This window comes from Pistacia vera, unplaced genomic scaffold, assembly GCF_008641045.1.
Source record: "Pistacia vera cultivar Batoury unplaced genomic scaffold, PisVer_v2 Contig363, whole genome shotgun sequence".
In the NCBI taxonomy this organism is placed as follows: Eukaryota; Viridiplantae; Streptophyta; class Magnoliopsida; order Sapindales; family Anacardiaceae; genus Pistacia; species Pistacia vera.
The window spans coordinates 304825-328098 of NW_022196183.1; the positions used below are offsets into that span (position 1 = coordinate 304825).

Below are 23274 nucleotides of genomic sequence, written 5' to 3' on the forward strand. Positions count from 1 at the left end.
ATGGCCGAAGTCGTCGTATCAGTGCACAATCGATTGGATCTGACCAATCGTATACCGATATGACATTTTCTGACTAGATCCACGATAAATTTGACCAAAAAATGCCAAATTTACAGTTAGATCTGGCCATTGACAGCCAGATCTAGCCGCATTTAGTTGTCAACGAAGGCCAAAGATATGGTCGTCGTTGACAACTGGCTACAGCCAAAGATCTGGCCGTCAATGACAAGATCTTTGGCCGTAGATCGGTGCACTATCGGCCAGATCCTGTCGGTGGTGCGCCATTATAACATATTCCGACCAGCTTCCGACAGTGGTAAGGATGGGTGCGGGCCAGGTCAGGGCCGGGAACCCATTCCCCGTCCTCGTCCGCATTACCCACTCCCATGACTGTCCCCGACCCATCCCTATGGGCGGGGATTTTTCTCATGACCGTCCTCGTCCCGACCTAACCTGATGAACGGGGCTTCGCGGGGAATTTCCCCCCGCTGGGATTTATCCCCCAAACGGGGATATTTGTCCCGTGTAGATCAAAACTTTCCACATGTTCTCACGACAATGATATTAATTTATTTTAATTGTGAGAAACTAGCACGTTAGTAGGTACTATATTTGACTGCTTAATTTTAGTAGTTAATTCATTAAAAAGGCTAAATTTAAGGTAAGAAAATATAAAATCAACAATTTCTTGTAAAATTTAAATTAAGATTTAAAAAGCAATACATAACTACCACCATAAACTAATTTAATTGTTATTAAGTTAGTGACACATTTTCTATATAGTATTAAATAAAGGAATTTAGATTCCACATTCTGATGCTTTATGTTGTTGAAGCATTGTAATGTTCTACTGAAATAGTCTCATCTACTAAAATTCATAAAATAAATACCTAAAAGAAAATTTCGCTGAGAATTGATATGAATATGGTGAATAACAACAATTTCTTAGCAAAAATTGAAACATGCTCACGGATTTCAAAGCAATAAAATATAAACATCCTTCAGGCTGCAACATAAACCTCATAGTATACTCAAATCATCCATTGCAACATAAACCTCATAATATATTGGTTTAGTAAATTATAATAATCTAATAAAAAAAAAATTTGGGCCATGTATTATTATTTTGTGAAATTCACAAAGTAATAATACATATATTTAATTATTAGACTCCCTCATTTAAATTATTTTTCTATAAATTTAATATAAACATTAGAAAGTATTATAAAAGTAAATATCATAAATTTAGATACATTACTTAAAACCATGATTTAAACTCTAATTTTATATACAATCTCGCAAAGGGAAGAAAAAAAAAAAAACATAAAATTCTCAAAAAAGCGGGGCGGGGCGAGCGGGGCTTCATGGGGACGGGGCGGGGTGGGCCAGGGATTGCATTATCCCCTCCCCCGGCCCGTCCCCGGGTGCGGAGATTTTTCTAAGGACCATCCTCGGCCCTATCCCCAAATTTTTCGGGGATTCCCCGCCCCATTCGGGCTGGTTGGTCTGGATCCCCTTGGGGATGGGGCAAACGCCCATCTCTAGGCGGTGGTGGCCGGAATCTGGTAAATGTGAGTTGGTATGATGTTTTTGTCAATTTCTAAAAAAAAAAATTGGGGGTGTTTAGTTAAATTAATAAACCTAGGGGGTTTAAAAACAATTAAATAAAATAGAATAATATTTTGAGAATAAAAAAATAAATGTGTATTTTGGATAGAATAAGGAATAAGGTAGGGAAAAATTGTGTACCAAAGGGGCCCCAAGTTCCTTAGGAATAGCCAATATATATCACCCCTACACTAGAATCCGTAGAGGTGGAAGAACCATTGATTATATCATATAAAGTTAACAACATAAAAGACTATATCATACGAAGTTACAAAATATCTAACAAGAATACAAGTACCAAACTACCAATAAACACAATTTCAATTTTGACACCACATAATAAACTAAATTCATTTTGCAACTAGGAAGGAGAGAAAAAATCACCAAAAACTAATACTTATTACAAATTGATGATCTCACCTCTTTGCTTTTTATGGTGTAACATAATGGCGTTTATGGTGTAATGTGTGGAAAATGAATGGAGGGAATAAATGGTGTGTATCTACTTAAGTGTTGGGAGGTTAGAGATAAGAGTATTTTGTAATTTATTTAAAACTGTTGGTTATAACTATGGGTGGGCAAAAAAATAGGGTAGAACGGGAACTGATGGGTACATGGGGTTCCAACACAAGGTCGGTTTCGGTTCTAAAAAATTAGAATTGGTATTGTGCAATTCCAGTTTCGGTTCCACCACTGCAGGAACCGAAACTGAAACCGGGAACCGAGACCTGGTACTTGGGTAAGAACTAACACTGAATTGTAATTTTAATAAACTTTTGGAGGTATGCTTGTAATTTTTTAGGGATGTATTTGTCATTTTTGTGAATAGTTGGGAGTAATAATAATTTTCCTGGGTACCCGAAACCGAAACTGGAACCTGTGTTTCAGGTTCTGATTTTAGGGTTTTAGGAACTGGAACCAGCCAGTTCCAGTTCCACGAGTACTCGCCCACTTCTAGTTATAAGCGTTTATGATATGGGGAGTTGATTAATGTTTTTTAACCCCCCAATTTATGGTCATTTATAGTATCTTATAAAAAAGCCCTTAGATAGGAGGTATTTGATAATTTTGTTACAAAACTAAAGTAATAGAACAAAGAGATAAAGTAGGAAGAATAAGTAAAGAGACAAAATCATATATGGAGTATTGAATTTCTTTCTATTCTTCTCTCTATATCTCACTGAACGATTACGACGCCTCAATATAGGGTTGTAAGTTTAATACAGTAAATGTATGGTGCAAAAACTTAATAGATTAATAACTCATTACTGCACCAATAAAACTTTACGAAAGGTCATCCATTAATGCATGTGAACATAAAAGGTCATCCAATCAAGAACGTAAAGATCTAGGAACAATCAGAATTCGAAGAATTGCGACCCGAAACGAATCTATCATAACAACCTTGGTATAGATAATCTAAATGGCCACAATCTTGATTTAGATTGATAAGTTTAGTGGAAAAACATCACAAGAATTGGTGATTCTTGATGAGTTATAGAGATCAAGATGCAATCTTGAAAAGAAAAAAAACCGAAACATTTAATTATTCCTCCCAAAAAGTGTGCGGCCAAAACAGCTTACAATTATATATAACTAACAAATAAGGCTAACAGCCCATTAGTAGGTCTTAACCCTAATAACTATCCCAAACCCAACTAATAAAAATAATAAAAGACTTGGGCCTTAGTTGACTCTATAATAAATGTTTATTTATCAATAAAAGACATATTCTTCTATATCGTGTAAATCATAGTTATATGTAATGATATATGTCTTTAGGATGGTAGAACCCTGACGAGGGTATCAAGTGTTTCAAATCTTGATAATGAGAACCCTATGATCCATATGGTGGCCATTCTAGAAACGTCTGTAGCCCTAGTATTATTCTGACCAAGGGCACAGATAATATGATAAGGTTATCATAGTGTTGAACGACCCTGTTGAAAGGCAATGACTGATCTCACTTGTCAAGGTTGTTTGTCGACAACCTGCTGCAATGCATGGGTACTTGCTAGAGACAAGTTCACTGGACAGACCCACAAGAGGATTTCATATGGGTGGTAACCCTAGTGTCTATGGAATAAATCCTCTAACGGATGGTGGTGCATATGATCCTTAGACTTAAGATCACCGGAGCGCCTTGTGCACCAATTGGTGTAGTTTGACACTAGTCCAACGTAGTTCTATTCAGAGCTATCAATACGGTAGTGATTGACTACATTGAGAAGTGTATCAAGACTATAGTGGATTGACAAAGGATTCATCACTCTTGGGTACGGGAGAAGTTATCTCACTAGGTAATTTAGTAAATGACAATGACACTAAATCCGTGGCCACAGTGGGATTGAGTTGATACTCAATCCAATTTATTATTCCGGTCATTGGTCCATTAATTGAATACAAACATGTCGAGGATATCTGAGGTTGACACTATTTCTGTACCTCAGTCTCGATGAGATAATAGATAATGAAAGGATTATATTGCACGATAACCATACCGTTGACAGGCTACGGTTTCGTTGAATTCGGATATATCGGATGGTCATGATGCCTTGCTAGAGGCCAATCTCGGTCTATGTGTAATGAGTCGATTAATTTGTGTTAATTGCGATACTACATACTGCCGATATGATGAAGAGCCTACGGGTCACATACTTAGAAGATAATTTAAGAATCAATTTGTGAGAAGGGTATTTTCGTCTTCCAGGATGAAAGGGTATTTTGGTAATCTGACAGTGCAATTAAATTTGCTGAGGTTGTTGCCTGTATTTAATTTTAATATTAAAATTAAATTAATGAGATTATATTTAAATATATCATGTATATATTTAAATGAATTATTATTATTAATTAAATGTTAATATTATATATTAATTGATTTTAATTATAATAATAATTAATTAATTAAAATACCATAAAGGGGGTGTTTGGTTGTAAGGGTGAATTAGGGTTGGAGCCCATGACTATTCCTAAGTGGAATAGAGTTATAATTGTTGCACTATATAAGTGCAACTTAAAATTAAAACAAATGTGATATATTCATTCAATCAAAAAACCCTAGCCACCCTGTCTCTCTCTCTGTCACTCTCACATACACTCTTGAGTGAAGAAGAAAATTTTGTTTGTTCTTTTTTCTTGATTCTTGAAGTCCTTGATTGTTCTAGCAAAATAATCAAGGGTTCTATGGATTATTTTCGTGTGGACTTCCGCGAGTGCGATCCTACATTGGATTGATTAGCAAAGAATCATGTGAACAGTATCCAGTGAATAGTAGCCGGTGAACAGTGTTCGTGTCCAAAGTCAGAGATATTCGGAGGAGCCTCCAAACGTTGGTATGAACTAAATCCTTGTATGAATTTGTTTTTATACAGTTTTATTTTGCGTTTCAGTTTATGCGTGAAAACGTTAAAATCTGTACTCGGATCTTGGTTCGTGTAATTGATCGATTTGCTTTAAATATTACGTTTTTCCGCTGCGCGAACCCGGTCAATTACTAACATAAAGAGCTTCAACCCAGTACACCAAAATAAGTCTTAAAATAACCCATATAAAATAACAATAATTAAGCCCCCTGAACAAAGACTTGGACGCCAATTTGGACCCAATTAGGGCTAGCAAGAATCGGTCTTTAATTCCTCAAACTTGAACTTGGGCTTCAATCTTGCTAACAATCTTTTTGGATCCCTGTAAGGCATACTCGGCTTCATGCATTGCTTCCTTGGCTTCAAGTTCTTCAATTACGCTTAACAAGGCACGTTGCATCTTTTTAGCTCGACTCCTCGTAATCGAGCCCACCAGAATGTGAAGAGGATCTTGTATCGGCTTTACGACAACATGCTGCTCGGTCATGTCTTCATCATACCCTCTCTCTTGAAATGGATTCGTCCTCAAATCTACATCATCAAAAAGAGTTAAGTTAGAAACATTAAAGGTAACCTATCAGTTGGAACTCTACCTACTTGATGTTGGAAAAAGTTTTGCCAACCGCAAGACAAATTACAGATTTTGTTAATCAGAAGAATCCGTAGGAAGTTGTCAACTATGATGATTGGAAAGTTTACAAACTTTTTTATTCATTTCTTAAAGTTTTTTATGAATCCACTAATACATTAAGTAGTATTTATTATCCTACTACTAATTTAGCGTTAGATATTTTATTTCAAATTTATAAAACTTTTGCTAAATATAAATATAATGACGTTTTAATGGAAATTGTTTCAAAGATGGAAAAAAAAAAAATTCGAGAAATATTGGTTAGATATTCCATTCTTATATGGATTAAGCCTTGTTGTAAATCTTATATTTAAATTACACGTAGTTAATTGTATAGTTACTAAGATATGCTAGCATTTAGGACATGATTATATGTATTATTTGATTAACTTTAAGCAAAAATTGGAAAGTCTTTTTTCTTTATATCAGAGTAGGTACAGTGAAACTCGAACGTCCAGTAAAGACGACCAACAGGACCCTAATGAAGACAACTATCAAGAATCGAGCATATGGACGTATATGGAACATGGCGGCGAAAGTAGCAGCTCCAACGCGTACATACATGGACCAAATGAGCTAAATCGCTACCTACAAATGGACATTTCCTACATGGCAAAAAAGGAGAAACGTGAGATGGATGTGCTTCAATGGTAGAAACAACATCAAAGTCGATTCCCCATTGTAGACCAAATGGCACATGACATTTTATCTATGCCGGTTTCTACAATTGCATCCGATTTAGCATTCTCAACGAGTGGTTGGATTGTCAAAGACAAAAGATGCTCAACCAATGAGATGATTGAAGTGATAACGTGTTTATGAGATTGGACTCATGTAGAAAGAAGACTACAACACACCCTAAAGATCCCAAACTACTCGAACTCTTCAGGAACACAAATTTGAACGGTGTAAATATTGTTGACGATAAATAATTTAATAAAAAAAAATTATTTAATTGTTTATTTGTTAAGTGTGAATGTGTGAATTTATATTTATGTTAAAATTAATTAATTAAATTATCTCTTTAAAGTTTAAATTTAAATCCCCATATTTATAAATAATTATTAATTATAATTAACCATTAATTATTTTAATATTTTTTAAAATTAATTAAAAATTTACTAATCTCTCAAGGTGGAAATAAATTTTCCATGCCCCTAACAATTACATAAACCTCTCAAGATAATTTTTTTAGCCCCTAAATATAAAAAAAATTGGGGGTGAAAAATAATTTTCCAGTCCATAGGACCGGACTGGTCAAATGGGGTTAGGACCTGAAATTTCTCATGGGCAATTGGTCGCAATCGAGTCCAGACCGATCCTTCCTCAGGTCTAGGGTGGGCTACCCTTCCTACTTAATAGGGATGGTAATGGGCCGGGCTGGGTCGGGACCGGATACCCCTTGGCCCAGGCCCAAGCTCGACCTCATGACAAATGCCCAAGCCCTACTCGAGCCTGTCACTGGTAAGACAGGTAAAGCCCAAGCCCAGCCCGACGGGCTTTTGTAACCTCAGGCCCGATCCAAGCCCGTTCATTTTTAAATATTAATAAATTTTATTTTTTATATTTTTAATTTTAGAAACAATTTTTAAAATATTAATCTATTTTTGAATATTCACCAAATATATAAATAAATTTCCACAAAGTGAATCTATCCATCCATATAGGGTTTGAGAAAGATGAATATATATACCTAGGATAGTCTTGTAATTAAATATATAGTATAAAGATAATTTAATACTAAAATTATCGGGTCAGGTCTGAAGATATACCGAAGTCCAGTCCGTACCCAAAGTTGGATCTTAAAATCAGGTCCAAGCTTAAGCTCGCGAATATCAGGTAAAGCCTAACCTTTTTGGGCCGGACCGAGTGCCGAAAATATCGGACGCATTGCCATATCTACTGCTTAAACCAAAGAGAAAAGAGCTATTTAACAAAATTCCTGAATAATAGGGCTTTGAAGCTCAAAAGAATCAACATATCGGCACTGGAGTATCTTCTACAATGTCTGACGAAGCCAACAGAACCGTAAGAACAGCCATAGATTATCATTGATTCATATTTGTTAAATTACAAATTTCTTTATTGATCTGAAACCATTTGATTAAAAAAACAGGCATTTCTGGAGATTAAAGGTCGCATGATTGAAACTACTGGCAAATTGAAGCAGGTCAGTCTCTTTTACTTTTCTTCGCAATTGATTACTTTTATGGTTCTGATATGAGTTTTCCCTCGCTTCACGCATTTTCACTTGGCTTGTTTTGTTGATTTAGCTTAGTGTTCTCTTGGCATGCTTTGAAAGTAGAAAATAATTACGTTTTAGTTTTAAGGAAGAAGATTTGAAGCCAAAGCAGGATTGTTTTTATTCTTTTTTTTTTTTCTCAAGAAAATATTGGAGGAAGGCCTAGGGAGTAGGGAGAAGGAAAAATTATAATATTTCCTTCTCTTATGATTGTTTGGAAGGAAAATGGAGGGGATAGAGATGTAGAATGAATGAAATTTTTTAGCTATGCACTCTGCCAAACGTTTGACAAACAGGTGAATTGAAAGCTGCTCCTGAAAGGGGAAGGATTTTTTAGTATCAGTTCTTCTTCACATGTAAAAATATGACACTAGATCAATGTTGGTGTAATTGTTCATTCATTAAGCGCTGATGTTATAGCTTTAAGGTATGAATTCTTTATTTTCAGAATAAGTTCCTCTGAATAGGATTTCTTTTGTCATTAAAAAATTAGTGAAATATAAAGATTTGATGTCAGGTTTTGACTTGTTTTACTTTGTGGTTATAATGTGAAAATTTAACTTTTTGATTATTTACTTGCACCTCATATGTTGAAGCTACATTCGTAGTTGCCCATGCAGCCCTGTGAAGATCCTAATTCTTGTACTCTTTCAAGAATATCTTCTCTGGACATTTGTAATGATGATGCCATTTCAGTTGGATTATATGTTTGCTGCCCTTGATTGTCTTGTTGTCTTTTGGTGTTTAGGGTGGTGCTTTAGTAAACATTACATCACCTCTCTTTGTCTTCTAATTACTGTTTTACGTCACTGGATGTATTTTTATCAATTGAAGAGTTCCATTTGAAGATAGTTTTAGGACAGTTTTGCCATGATGCATTTGATTTAGTGATAGAAAGATAGTTTTGACTCTTTAAACTGAAGTGAGTGATCTTGTTGCTTTCAGGTGCAGAACCAGATGCGAAATAAAGAAGGGGAGAAGAAGCGTGCTTACTTAACCTTGGAGGAGCTGCGCCAATTGCCTGATGATACAAATACATACAAATCCATAGGTATCAATTTAGAGCCATTATCTTATTTTAGCATGCTTTACTCAGATCAATTCTTTAATCTAAGAAATTAACCAGTTTCTGTTTGGTGGTTTGGTAATAAGACTGCCTTATATGCTTCTGGATCTTAAATGAGTAGCTGTTGTCACTTTCAACTTTCATTTTTAGCATATTAAATTCTGTGAGACAGATTACATGGTTAACCCTCTTCTCCTTATCATTTTGCAGGGAGAACGTGAGTACCGGAAAACCTAGTGGCTCTCACTAAATTTCATTTTTAGACTTCCTGGAATGTCAATTATTAAATTTGACTAACTATTTTGTTTGTCTCTCTCATTATTACTCTCACTGTCTAACGCTCACATGTCATGGCCAGGTTTGTTTTGGAGCCCAAGTCAGGTTTAATGAATGAACAAGAGCAGAAATTTAAGGATAGTGAAACTGCAATTGCAGCATTACAGGTATATGTCCTCTCAACTGCTTATTCTTGCTATAAATTTTCATTTATTGCATTATGAAAATTAGACATCCTAGCAAATGCTTTTCCCATCAGTACTTTTAACTGGTCATTTTAACCATATCGATCTTTAGTTTTCTATATTAACTGCTTCTCACAACTTTCAACTTTTTATATTCTTATTACTAATATTTAACATATCCAACTTCATTGATAATTGTATTTAGTGTATGACATAGTATGGGATCACCTTTCTAACCTAAGCACTGGATGAGTTAATATGTCAATATTCTTAACATTTTTATGGAAAACCAGGATGGCTGAATTATTTTTGGTAGACTCTAGGATTATCTTTGGTTAAATTGTTATAACAAATTTGGACTTTGGACAAAACCATATTTTTCTCTGTGTGTAAGCAATCAGCTCTTTTATATCACTTTATCACTGAGGGAAAAGAAGGATAATATAAGCTACCACAACTAACTAAACTTGAAATCTCAGTCTAAGAACCTCAAATTGTTCATGGATGGGAATGTGAAACTGCATATATATTGGCAGGTGGTATTCATCTTTCGATTGAGGCTATGTAAAAAAATAAAATAAAGGTTTCTTCCATGAAAAAGTTCATCTTGCTATTTCTAAAATGTTGAACTTGCTATTGGCATGGATTCAGATTATTTATTGCCATGACAATCAGCCAGAATTAAAGTCGTAAATGGTATCGATTGACCTAGCATCTATCAAGTTTTGTTTATGTTTGTTATGCTTTCTCATGCTCATGTGATTTAATCTAGTAAATTCTTTTAGAATCATACTTTTGGACTATGGTAATGAGTGAAATGACTTCATTGGAAATTGGAAGTTTGTTGCAGAAAGTGTCTCACCTTCATAACTCCTTGCTTTGTCAAGGGAAGGGAATTCATTATTTCTAAGGAAGATGAAATTGAAAATTGTTGTCACTTACAATTGTTTGGAATATAATAAGAAAGAAAAGGAAGAAAACAATTATATATTTCTGTTCCTATTCATTCCACAATTGAAGGGTCAAGTTTTCTGAGCTTTGAGGGATTGTATATCTTTTCCTCATTATTTTTCTGTCGATCAAGTAGGGGATATGGATTCCTTTCTATTCTTTTTCTTTTGACTGTAAAAAGGTAAGGATTGGAATAAGATGATATCTTTTCCTTGAGCAGGCCTCAAAGGAATACATAGAGAAGCAGAAGGCAGAGGTGGAAAACAACTTGACAGAGCTCTTACAGCAAGATCCAGGTCTCGCACAACAGATTATGTCCATGACTGTAATGTAGGGTATGTAGCTCTTATGCTAATGAAAATTTCAGCAATTATTGTGTTTGATTTTCCATTATGAACAAAAACTAGAATGTGATACAATTTGGTTATACTATGGCTTTGTTGGTTTTTTATTGTCTTTGACAAACTCTTAAGTGTTTCATTTTTTGCTGACCTATGAAGTTAGCAACTCTCCTAGATTCTTTTTCTTAATGCCAAATCTCATGACCTCTTGGAATCTGTTCATCAGAGACTCTAGCTTTTAGTGCCCAGATACGTAGAGCACCCGATATTTTGTCTAGGGTTTTAAGTATGCTAAATTATGCATGTGTAATCACACGTGTGAACATAAAAAACATGAGAAATTGACAACCCAAGTTTTTTGGAGTCAACCAATTTGCTCAATCTGTGGAGCATCTCAGTTCCTCTTTTTGTATCTTCCAAATTGTGTTCTCCCATATAGCATAAACAGGTAGTTGGGCTTTGTATTGGTCCTGATTGAAGTAATGTACAATATTTCATGGTAAATACAACATCTTTACTTGAACCATAGCCTATATGAAGCATAACATCAATCAAAATGATATGATATCTAATGTATCAAACCAGTGTACATCTTTTAGCGACTTGTATGATATCTTTTAGGCTTATAAAAAATTGATGATATTGATCTTGACATCTTTTTGTGTACTGTACGCCAAAAATCCACTGCAATTTTACTGGTGGATATATTCAATATCAAGAAGTCCCTTATAATTTTCATTATTATATCCACCCTAGTTGAGCTGGGTAATGTTAGTCGAGCACTTGAGTGTAGTCAAACCATGCTTTATTTATCATTTTTAGGAAATTTTACTTCTGAACCCAATTGAATTAGCACACTATTTTTTTTTTTTTTTTTTTGGTTTTAATGCTGAAAGAACATTTATTATTCTACATTTCAATTTCAAATAAAAGAATTCTTAAACCCTCTGTTGAAGAGAAGGATTTTGTGTTATTTAGTGATGAAAAGGCAAAGGTAAAGTAGGAAAACTTAAAATAAAATGTCATACTGAAAGGCAATAAAAAATGGGGCAAATAATTAATGTTTTATTATTATTTTTTTTAAATTTCCCTAAGGTAATATTTTATTCATGAAAGTTAATTAGAAACATTAAAAATGAAATGACTAGGACCTACAATGAATTAATTATTGGTGTGAAAACTAGTTAGTTTCCCCAATAAAGTTGTTCTATATTAACATCCTCATAATCCCACAAGATCAAACCAATCTTCAACCTAAATCCAAAAAATCACATCATTCACATAGTAGTGAGCCAATTCTGTAGTTTGAAAATTAGACCAATTCGGTTGATGATAAAAGAGTTAACAATGGATTCGATAAGTTTGCTGGCCAAAAGTTAGTCAGTACTAAAGTTGTTATTCAACTATTTTACGTGAGTTTTAATAATCTTTGCTTAGTTATTTGTGCAAATTGCATTGGCAGATGTTCTATTAACTCACACAAAGTTAAACACCATGTAAAATCTTAATGATGTATATATAACAAGTACAATCATACATGTTACATATACAGTATATTCACATTGACATTTCTGAAGAGATTTTGCACAGTTGATAGGGGAGACTTTTACATTTTCTCTGATATTTTACATATTCTGACAAACTGATATATTGTGGTTTACTATATGGGGGCGTTTGGTTCAGGAATGTTAGATTACTGGGAATATTGGATTACTGGAAAGATAGATTACCTTGGAAGATTACTGGGAATCTTTAAGAAAATATGTTTGGTTAGTTGGTGGGTATGTTATATTAATATGTTTGGTTATGGGAATAAATTGGTGGGTATGTTATTTAAATTACTAAATTGACCCTCTTTTAAATATTAATATAATATTATTTTTATTATTAATTTTTGGATAATTTTTTTAACCCCCAATATTTCAGATTAGCTAAAACACCCCGCTTATAAAAAACTTTAATTCATGACGAAATCACCCCCACCTCCTGCCGCCCGCTGCCGCCACCGCGAACAACCGCCGAAAATCGCCGGAGCCCCAAAAACATGGAAATTCTGTGGGAGCTCCGGGAGCTTCGATATGGCCGTTTTTGGCCATATATTGGCCGAAAACGCCATATCAGCCAGTTCTGGCCGGAAATGGCCAGATCTATCTGCCATTTCCGGCCAGATCGAGGGATCTGGCCCGATATGGCCGTTTTCGCCATCAATATGCCAAAAACGGCCTATCGAAGCCTCCCGGCCTCCCACAGAATTTCCAGTGTTTTTGGGGCTCGCGTGATTTTTGGCGTGGTTGTTCGCGATGGCGGCAGGCGGCGATGGTGGTGGCTGGGTGGCCGTTGTGTGTTGGCTTTGTGGCGTGGTTGTCTAAATTCTTTTAATATATGCTATTGTCCAAAATTTTAATTAAACAAGGGTAAAATTGAAATAGTATTAATGTAAATTTATTTTAAAGTAGGGGTATTATTGTCCAAATTTTTATTAATAAGGGATAAAATTGTAACAAAAAAAGATAACCCTGGTAATCTCGAAAACCTAAGAAAATGGAGGTATCAAGTTACCTCTATATTACCATATAACCACTATTGGTATTTGAAGATTACTATATCTATATTACTTGACAACCAAACGTGGTAATCAGAGTAATTAGATGACATTACCCATAATGTCCCTAAACCCCGAACACAACTGACCTTAATCTTCATTCTTGCACTGAGTGTAATTGTTGTGACTTTAGTTTCATCTCTGCTTTTAGTTTAGATAATTAGGCAAATATAACACGGTCGATATTCTCCAAGAGCCCATAAGAGAAGAGTTTTCGATATGAGATAATTTAGTGTACAGTTCCTCATAAACTCCTGTATTTCCTGTTGAGGAAGTCACCATCTTCCATCTGTGAATTGATCAAGACCCTTTCCGCGATGAATGGGTGTAGGATCACTTCAGCCTAAATTAAACAAACATGTCCCATCAAGTTTAGCTATTGTGAAAAACAACATCATGATCAGTATCGTTACTTGATTTTAGAGTAAATTAGTATAATAGGACCTGTCCTGCATCAATTAAAGACAACAAGCCCATGCTGTTTACGACACGTTTGTTCGGTTACCTTCTAAATTCGTATACCTATAGTGGGAGAAAGTATGTTAACCTTACAAACACAAAGTTACTTTAGTTGAAGTTACGAACCGTAAAATTTTGATTGTTACCTTATTTTGCTGAAAGATAACTCTCTCCCCCCACCACAAGGTATGCTTGATAATAAAATTCACAAGCTTTACGCGCAATGCAGGACTGTTGTTTAGTTTTTACCACAGGCTGCCATCCCTCTACTGCAAACCATGTCCCTAGGTGAGCAAATTCCCCAACAACCTACCTAGTTTTAGTTTAAACCACAAATGTAACTATGTTAATCAGTATGATTTCGAAGGGTATAATTAATTCTAAAACCTTACCATGAACCATCAGCTTTTGTGTGTCTTCAATGTAACGAATTGCTTTTGAGATACAACTATCTATTTCCTTCCTTCGATGCTCGGGATTTAACTTTCTGAAGAGTGCCAAACCTTGTTTGCAGAGAAGTGCATTCCAACCTAAATTATTTTGTTCAAATCATCATATATTTACATAGTTATACAATACCTGTACTTAGTTGCCATAACATTACTCGTGTCGATTAGAGTGTCTTCAAAGAACCTGTAGGATTGAACTTCTGCAGAGAAAGATACAGTAATTAGAAATGTTGAGTGATACTTCCCTTACCTAGTAACTAGTAGGTTTATAAGCTATGATTGAACATGTTTACAAAAGGGACAAGTTAGTTAATAAGTTGTCAAATTTACCTCCAACCATCGGAATGCTCTTTGGGGCTCCCAAGCTGGAAAACACCATTTCTACTCTGTATAGACATTAGCAACATATAGTAAGTGTGGCAATAAATCTCCAAGACGAGAGAAAAACATATTCTCTTAAGAATATATGAACTTAACTTGTGCATGCAGAGGGTTATAGGAGTTTGTGAAATTTTATCTTTAGCGATTTTCTTGATAGAAAAAGACTAAAATAGTGTTGTTCGAGTTGAAGTCGGCAGTTAAGAATTTCTGATGTTTTATAACGTTCTAGAAAACATGCATGAAGGATGATAAGTAGAATTCTGATTACCTGCAAGGAAAGAATAACATTAACAGCATCATATAAGCGATCTGTTTCCAGTTTTTGACCAACAAGATGTGATGGCATTTGTGACAATAAGAGTGCAGCCTTTAATCCTTCTGAAGTACAGTCGGAGACTTGCCAACCATGGTCTTGTGTCGAAAATGTCCATGCACCTTTAGAGATGTGCCTGTACATTGAAGAGAAATCGCCAGAAGGGTTTTGTCGTACCTTTATTTATGGCACCACGATTTCAGTTAGTACATGAGATAGTGAGAATTAAGAGTTCAAATTCTAAGATTTAATTACCTGTGAAGCTTTCACAAATTCGTGTGCCTTACGAAGTGTTTGCCCATATTCTCCAACTAGATTACTTGAGATAATTGCTTGGATGGCAAAAGCTGCATCCCACAGTTGACAACCGAAACTCTGCATTATGTTATTCAAATCATAGGGCATGCATTAATTTAATTGTTGATTATTAATTTTTTGATAAATTTGACTTAAATCCTGCAAGAGTCAAGATCTTAACCTTTCAAATACCCCCCTGTTAATTAAATCCTGACTTTGAAATACCATTTTTTACACAGAAACAAAAGATGTCCTCAAGGTGACATTAACCTAACTTTATTGAAAAAATTAATATTTACATAAAAATTATATTCGTTTGTGCTTACGTAATTTAATTACTTATATCAGAATCAGGGATCAATCCCTGTATAAGCGGTAGGATGTGGAGTACTAGACACGAATGTAAATAATCTAATTTGAACCTGAAATTTCAAGCCATCTTCAGCAATCCAATAGTAATCAGGCAGTCTAGCTAGATGGCGTTTGTATGCTTCTGATTTTGGATCTTCGGCCCAACATGCAACAAGGCATAGCACCTGCACGCAGTACAATTAATTATATAATTATGATAAATTTATCTTAATTAGACATTTTTAAAATCTTTAGATATAAATATGTTTAAATTAAAATACCTTTTCAACACATCCAATGCAGAGGTATTGGCTATTCTTATCTTCGTAATGTACATGCTGAATTGCAACTTTGAGTGCCTTTTGTCTCATCATAGAAAAGGGCCAACGTGTGAAGAAAGGTTCAGCAACATGGTGTAGAAACCCCCATGTTAAATCTTGAATTAAAGGATGTGGATAGTAGAGATCCTCCTGATGATCCATCATCAAATATAATACATATATAATTGCATAACATATAAGGAATCCAAAGTAATACTAACCCTTGCAACTGTGTTTCGGGATTTATTCCAGTTAATGAGATGATATGGTTCATTGTAAAGCTCTTGTCTGAGTGATCGAATTAATGGGGTGATTGCCCCAACAAACCTCTTTCCATATAGATATGACATTGGCATGTAAACCAAACGGCAATAGCATAACATTTTTCCTGCATTTAAATTTTTCAGTTAATTTTCTTAAAAAACTTCATATCAAGTGGATATTCTTCACTTTGATTGATACCCAGTTTTGAATTATATCTCCTAAATTATAAATTGATATAAATCTTTGCATCGAGGTTTAATCAAGTGTTTTTTCGCTTTGGACTGATACCTAATTACCTAAACCCTAAAATTTTCTATCAAGTAGATTTTTTATTTTTATTTATTTGCTTTGGAACCATACCCCATTTTGAATTATGCCACTCAAACTAGAAATTTTCTAAAACTTTACATTCGCTTTGGATATGTATTTGAGTTTCACACAGAAAGCCTATTTATTTAGTTAGAAGGATCCAAACTTTATATATAAAATCTTATACTCATTTACTAGCGATATGATATATATGTACCTGGATGGATAGGGAAGATCTTAGGTAGAAGCCAGAACTCTGGGGGCATAGGATTGCAGCCGGACCACTCATAGATTCCAAGTACCGAAACCCAAAACTTTCCCCAAGATGGAATGGCCACGAGACCGCCGTGATCAAGGATCCATTGGCGGCCTCGTGCTATAGCCATGTCCTCTCCATCTTCAGTTCCCTCTCCAAGCAATCTCAAGGCTATGTAGCTCAGTGCTGAACCAAACATTGTGCTCTCACCCTCTATGTGTAATCCCCAACCTCCATCCTCATTCTGCCAACATATAATCAATCAAATAAATGATTTTCAAAATATTAAAAAGGGTTAGATTACTGTATTTATAAACACCTGATGATTGTAGAGGTAGCGTTTAATTTCCTTCTGGTGTTCTGATGATAATACAGCATTAAGTCCTCCAGTAACGTACAAAGCTATCACCTGCTCATCACATCATTAGTTGGAATAGAATAGTCATTACTATTTTACTAGTAATTTCATAAATAAACAGTTGTTACCAAAGGCTGAATAAAGAAGAGAGGGCCAGCAGATTCAGAAGGCCAATGGCCATCATGAGCTTGAATGGAAGAGTAAAAACTTATGGCTCTTCTTAGTGTAGTAGTCACTGCTTCTTCTGTTATCTCTTCTCCTTCTTTAACTTCCACTCTTTCGGGAATTTCCCCACGAGGATTTTCCTTTGTAAGCTGTTACATTTCATAAGCCACAAATTAAATCAATCACAATATCATATCATATCATAATTGTTTTAAAATATATAATTTTGAAAGATGAACAATTAATTTGAGCAGCTTTCATCAATTTTCTTTTTTATATAATATATTTTCAATTTTATCTCTTTATTAATTATGTTGTTTATATTTTTTTAATTAAGTATGTCTTTTCACTCTCCTGTCGTAATCGCTATTCTTCTTCTTCTTTTCTTTTAATAATTTGCTTCTATACAAAAGATCTTTAAAGAGTTTATTTTATCATCCAAAGAATATTATAACATATACAATTAATGTATCCACAAAAAAAATTGAAAGGGTTTACAACTAAAAATCAATATTAAATAAAATATAATTATAATAAATATCACATAATTTGTATGTACAGGTTGTATGACATGACTAACGTCCTAATGAAAATCTAAAGGCTCAGGACCATAGTTGTTTTTAAGATCTATTCACCGATAACATAAATGAACACATGAAACGATTGGTTTCCAAATGTCATGTGCAAATGGCTCAACAGTAAATATTTTTGGAAGATATGTTGGCCACTTACTAAAAAGGCAGGCAAAACAAAAATTCAAAGATTTAAGAGTCACCAACCCAATTTAGATTCTTGTATTTGTAATTAAAGACCGGCCAGAATTCTAATTTTCCAACCTCCTATTTCCTATTATTACAAGGTTGTTTACTAATTAATAATCATAACTCATGAAACAGATGGACACACCTGCATTCTCATCAACATATCTGCTCTTTGTTTAACTCGAAACCGATTCTTCTTAAATTCTTGGCGAACTTTTTCCACTTGGCCAACTTCTTCTGGGGTTCCACTCTCTCGATCGAACTCCCAATGTTGCCTTCCGATGTGATTGTTTAATGTGCTCAGCCATGGTCCATCTTCAGCTATTTTCAGCTTCCACATCTCTTTAATCTATATATCAAGGAAATCAATTATTAAAATGGCTAAACATTAATTAAAAAACAAGTAATATATAGCACTTAGCAGATATCATCAAAAAGTATTCTTCTTTTGAGATATCTATGTAGCTTACTGCATCCGCTCAGAAAATTAACAACAATTTTTTTGTTTTCCATGATATATATTTTATTGGACTTAGGATATGTGTGAATGATTTACTAAAATACAGTTGATTGGAGGAAGAAAACAAGTTCTGTGGCAAAAGTAAACACTCAACACATGCATGAAAAACAATGCGATGATATTTTTCACTTTGAAATGAACACTTGTACGATAATAAGTTCGTTGAAAGGCCTGCTCTGAACAGACCAAGAAGAGGGTGGATCAAAACCTTGTTTACAGAAAGTAGCAAAGGAAAGAGAAAGATTGCTCAATAATGAATCACTGACAGCATGCTATTTTGTTAATCCCAGTTGTTAAAAATTACATGTAAGCAAGCAAATAAGAAGAAATTATATATATATAAATAAATCACATAGAAAGGATATAATATAAATATATTGGTAGGTCATGCATACCTCATGAACACCACAAGAAAAACGGTCTACACTGACGCAAGAAAAATCAGGCACCGGTGTAGGTTTAATGATATTGTTACAGTACCATTAATAAAGGGGTTCAAATTAAATGATTGAAACATAGTTTCTTTCATGATAAAAATATATAAATAACTATTATATATCGAAAAGGAATTAAATAAAACAAGTAGCGAAGAATGACGTAGAATTCTTATACCTTTTTGAATGGAAGAGAATGATGAAGTTGATAATTTTGAGGGTAGAGTTAATTGGTATGAGAAAAGCAAAATTCTAGGCACAAGAGTATCATATTTATAGTGAAGAGAGAGAGTGGTGGGGCAACAGTAGTGGCAGGCGAAATTTATATTTATTTACAGGTCAAGGTAGTTGTGAACAATTATTCAATATACACTTTCAAGTATAGTAGAGATTTTTTTTAAGTACTGTTTATATTGTGTGATTCAAATTTTTTATCATAAAGAATTATTTATAAAAATAAAAGTTTAATATATTTTTTATTCTTTAAATATAAATTAAAGAGTGAATTTGACTATTTATATTTAAAGAGTCAAATTTCACTCTCTATCCTAATTTTAATTAATAAATTATAAATTTTATTTATTAATTCTCTCTTTTTTTTATAAATAAAGAGTACTTTTATTAAATTTAAAGAGTTTATTGAATTTGAATAAAAATTTTATTTTTAATATTTAAAAATTAATAAATATATTTTTTATTTATTAAAAAATGTTGTTTAATAAATGTGATTGAAAAGAAATTAAGGGTAGAGAGCCCGACCCAATCATTCACTCCCAATGGCTGTGTCTGTTTAATCAAATTTATTACGGATGGATGGTAGCTATATATATTAATTAGTTAATAAGTGTATGCAACTACATATTTTATCCTTGACTTCTCATGAGGTTTCCAGAAATTAAACGGCAAAGGACGGACTTAGAAATTGACTTTAGAGGGACAAATTTATTACGGGTGTTGTTGTGGCCATGGATGGTAGCTATATATATTGAGGAAAATAATACAGTTATTAACGGCAGTGCATCGAATTTATGAATTGAATAACGTGGTAAAATCCTAACTATTGATTAATTTTAACTTAATATTAATCAACGGTCAGGATTTTGTCACGTCATTTAGTGCATAAATTCGGTGCATTATCGTCGATGGCTGTAGCATTACTCATATATTAATTAGTTGCTAAGTGTATGCAATTACATATTTTATCCTTAGCCTCTCATGAGGTTTTCAGAAATTAAACATCGCCAAGACAAATGACGAACTTAGAAATTGACTTTAGAGGGACAAATTTATTACGGGTGTTGTTGTGGCCATGGATGGTAGCTATATATATTAAGGAAAATAATACAACCACTGACGGTAGTGCACCGAATAACATGACAAAATCCTGACTGTTGATTAATTTTAACTTAATATTAATCAACGGTCATGATTTTATCACGTTATTCGGTGCTCAAATTCGATGCACTACCGTCGGTGGCTGTAGCATTATTCATATATTAATTAGTTGCTAAGTGTATGCAACTACATATTTTATCCTTAACCTCTCATGAGGTTTTCAGAAATTAAACATCGCCAAGACAAATGACGAACTTAGAAATTGACTTTAGAGGGACAAATTTATTATGGGTGTTGTTGTGGCCATGGATGGTAGCTATATATATTAAGGAAAATAATACAACCACTGACGGTAGTGCACAGAATAACGTGACAAAATCCTGACCGTTGATTAATTTTAATATAATATTAATCAACGGTCAGGATTTTGCCACGTTATTCGATGCTCAAATTCGATGCACTACCGTCGGTGGCTGTAGCATTACTCATATATTAATTAGTTGCTAAGTGTATGCAACTACATATTTTATCCTTGACTTCTCATGAGGTTTTCAGAAATTAAACATCACCAAGACAAAGGACGGAATTAGAAATTGACTTTAGAGGGACAAATTCAAAAAAAGAAAAAAATTAAATAAGTGAGATCACGGTATGGAAACAATAATACAAATAGAGAGTGACCAAAAAAAAATTATTGAAAAAAATTTGAATGGGGTCACTAGCCCCCACATCAATAGGTGGATCATCCATGCCAAGACACCAACGCATACATGTGGGAAAACATTTTAACATTCCTTTATATTTTAGAATACTTCTCTAACTTTCCATCAAATCCGGACCACCCCTTAACGTAGTCAATGGGCTGCTGTTTTTGCCGGCCTTTGGCACTCCAATAAATTTGAAATTTAACAAAAATACTCTTACAAAATTCCATAAGTCCCTAAGATTTAAAATCTATTAAATACACCCCTAAGATTTGGGCAAAAAATCACGAATCAAATGGCGATGACAACGATCTGCGGCCAATTGGAGTTTGGGGTGATGGAGGCTTTGATATGGAGACAACGATCTGGCTGGAAAAGGCTAGATCGACGAACGATTGACTAAATCCAACCGATCGTGTATAATTTCGGTAGATTCTGGCCACCTTTCGACGGTAGTGGCCGATTGCCAACAATACGTGGGTGGGTGGGGGTGTTTTTATTAATTTATAACATTCTATTATTGGGGGTGCTTAGTTAAANAACATTGGTCAAAGGCAACTGGGGAGGGATAAAATGATGACTTTGTTGCAAGTTGAACCAATTCATTCAAGGACAAGACAATAAATTCACATTGTTGTTACGAAAATTCGCAACAACTCGCGATACCCAATTGACCTTGAAAGAATTGGATAGAATGTGTGCTTGATTAATTAAAATCAGTAAGAAATTAATTAAGCTAAAGAACACAAGAATGAATGAAGATTTTTAAAATGGTTTTACAAGTTAAATCAAGCCTACGTCTACTGATATTTTATTTAAAGTGTTTAGCCTTACAATAATGATTTTTCTCTCTCAATATTTCCCCTTTACAATGATTTTCAGGAGTTTATATACTATGAAAAGCTAATGGTCACAATAGTAAATTTCAGGGATAATAGTATGATTTTCAAGAGATAATCCCATGATCATTGGCGTACTTATTAGGTTGAGATTATAGGGAACATTGTCGTGATCTTTTCCTTGGTTTTAGGGGATAAGGCTTATCCATGATATGAAAGATAACTGTCAAATAGCTCGCTCTAATATGATCATAGCTTGCTTCAATCTGATCGTAGTCTCATAAGCTACTTAGAGCTATAGGTTGCTTCAGACCATTACTTGCTCCAAGCTGATTGTACATTTTCGTTCTAACACACATGATTATACTATCGTCATTGTCACACATAGTCAGTAGCTTTCACTACTAGCTTTTTTAAAACATGATGCAACAATCCTATCTTTTGGCATAATCTATGATTAAAATGGACAAAATAATTTTCCATCTGCATCGTCTTTTAAGTGGCAAAATACTTTGAACTCCATTCACTTGCAAAGGCAAATAGTGAAGGTTTGTTAAGAATTGAACTAAGGATGTATGTTTTGTTTTATTAAAAGGGTTTTCAGTATTAACTTTATCTAGAATAGTATTATCTAAATACATTTGAGTGTTGATAGAATTAGAAAATAATATCCTACTTCTTATAAACTAATTCTAATGCAAACCCAAGATCTAGCATACAACAATTATGAATTTTAAACATAATTAAAAATCTTACCTCACTTAGTAATTAATCCACATGTCTTTCTGCATATCTTGCCTCCAAAGGGGTTCACACTATTTTCTCTTTACAAGGATTCTTCTATTTTGAGGAATTTTCAACACAAAAGTTATGACAACCAACTTTTGATTTGTGTTGCTCTATTTGTAGTAGCAAAACTCTGTAAAGAAAACATATTGTGGGGGATCCTAACTCCTAAGGGGGCGTTTGGTTCAGGAATGTTAGATTACTAGGAATGTTGGATTACTGGAAAGATAGATTACCTTAGAAGATTACTGGGAATCTTTAGAAAAATGTGTTTGGTTAGTTTGAATAAATTGATGGGTATGTTTTATTAATATGTTTGGTTAGAAGGAATAAATTGGTGGGTATGTTGTTTAAATTACTAAATTGTCCCTTAATTAAATATTTTTATTATAATATTATTTATATTTTATAACTCCTATCTTTAAAAACCTCGGCAAAAACAGGCCCTTCCTAAAATGAACAATACACACCCACCCAAAGCAGCCACTGTCAGCCGCCGGCAACTACCGCCGGTTGCCAGAATCCACCAACGTAACGGCGTATGGACAGCAGTTTCCGGCTTTTGGTGGGATTTATGATGGATTTAACAGTCCTGATTATTTGCTTGTATCGTTTATACTCTGCTGTTCATAAGGAACTGAAAGGGTCGTTCCGTCGCTGACGCCTTTCTCGCCCACCGGCATGATGACTTCAGCATGGCTTGGCT

The 23274-nt window shown here is 34.2% G+C and overlaps 2 protein-coding genes across 2 annotated transcripts; one reads left to right on the forward strand and one right to left on the reverse strand.

Annotated features, from left to right (window-relative positions):
• Nucleotides 1–7557: 7557 nt before the first annotated feature.
• LOC116140092 (prefoldin subunit 1-like) lies at nucleotides 7558–10775 on the forward strand. Its single transcript, XM_031425730.1, has 6 exons — nucleotides 7558–7632; nucleotides 7721–7774; nucleotides 8792–8897; nucleotides 9123–9129; nucleotides 9271–9355; nucleotides 10545–10775. The coding sequence occupies exons 1-6, from the start codon at nucleotides 7609–7611 to the stop codon at nucleotides 10656–10658; spliced, it is 390 nt and encodes a 129-aa protein (XP_031281590.1). The 5' UTR covers nucleotides 7558–7608; the 3' UTR covers nucleotides 10659–10775.
• A 2736-nt stretch (nucleotides 10776–13511) lies between these two features.
• LOC116140120 (lupeol synthase-like) lies at nucleotides 13512–19196 on the reverse strand. The gene is made up of 14 exons (XM_031425747.1): nucleotides 19083–19196; nucleotides 18096–18299; nucleotides 17153–17338; nucleotides 16986–17075; nucleotides 16628–16910; nucleotides 16059–16225; nucleotides 15799–15987; nucleotides 15589–15702; nucleotides 15125–15244; nucleotides 14825–15046; nucleotides 14506–14561; nucleotides 14306–14359; nucleotides 14114–14213; nucleotides 13512–13610 (listed from the first exon to the last, which is right to left on the reverse strand). Exons 2-14 carry the CDS (start codon nucleotides 18288–18290, stop codon nucleotides 13512–13514), a joined length of 1875 nt encoding a protein of 624 aa, XP_031281607.1. The 5' UTR covers nucleotides 18291–18299; nucleotides 19083–19196.
• Nucleotides 19197–23274: the final 4078 nt, after the last annotated feature.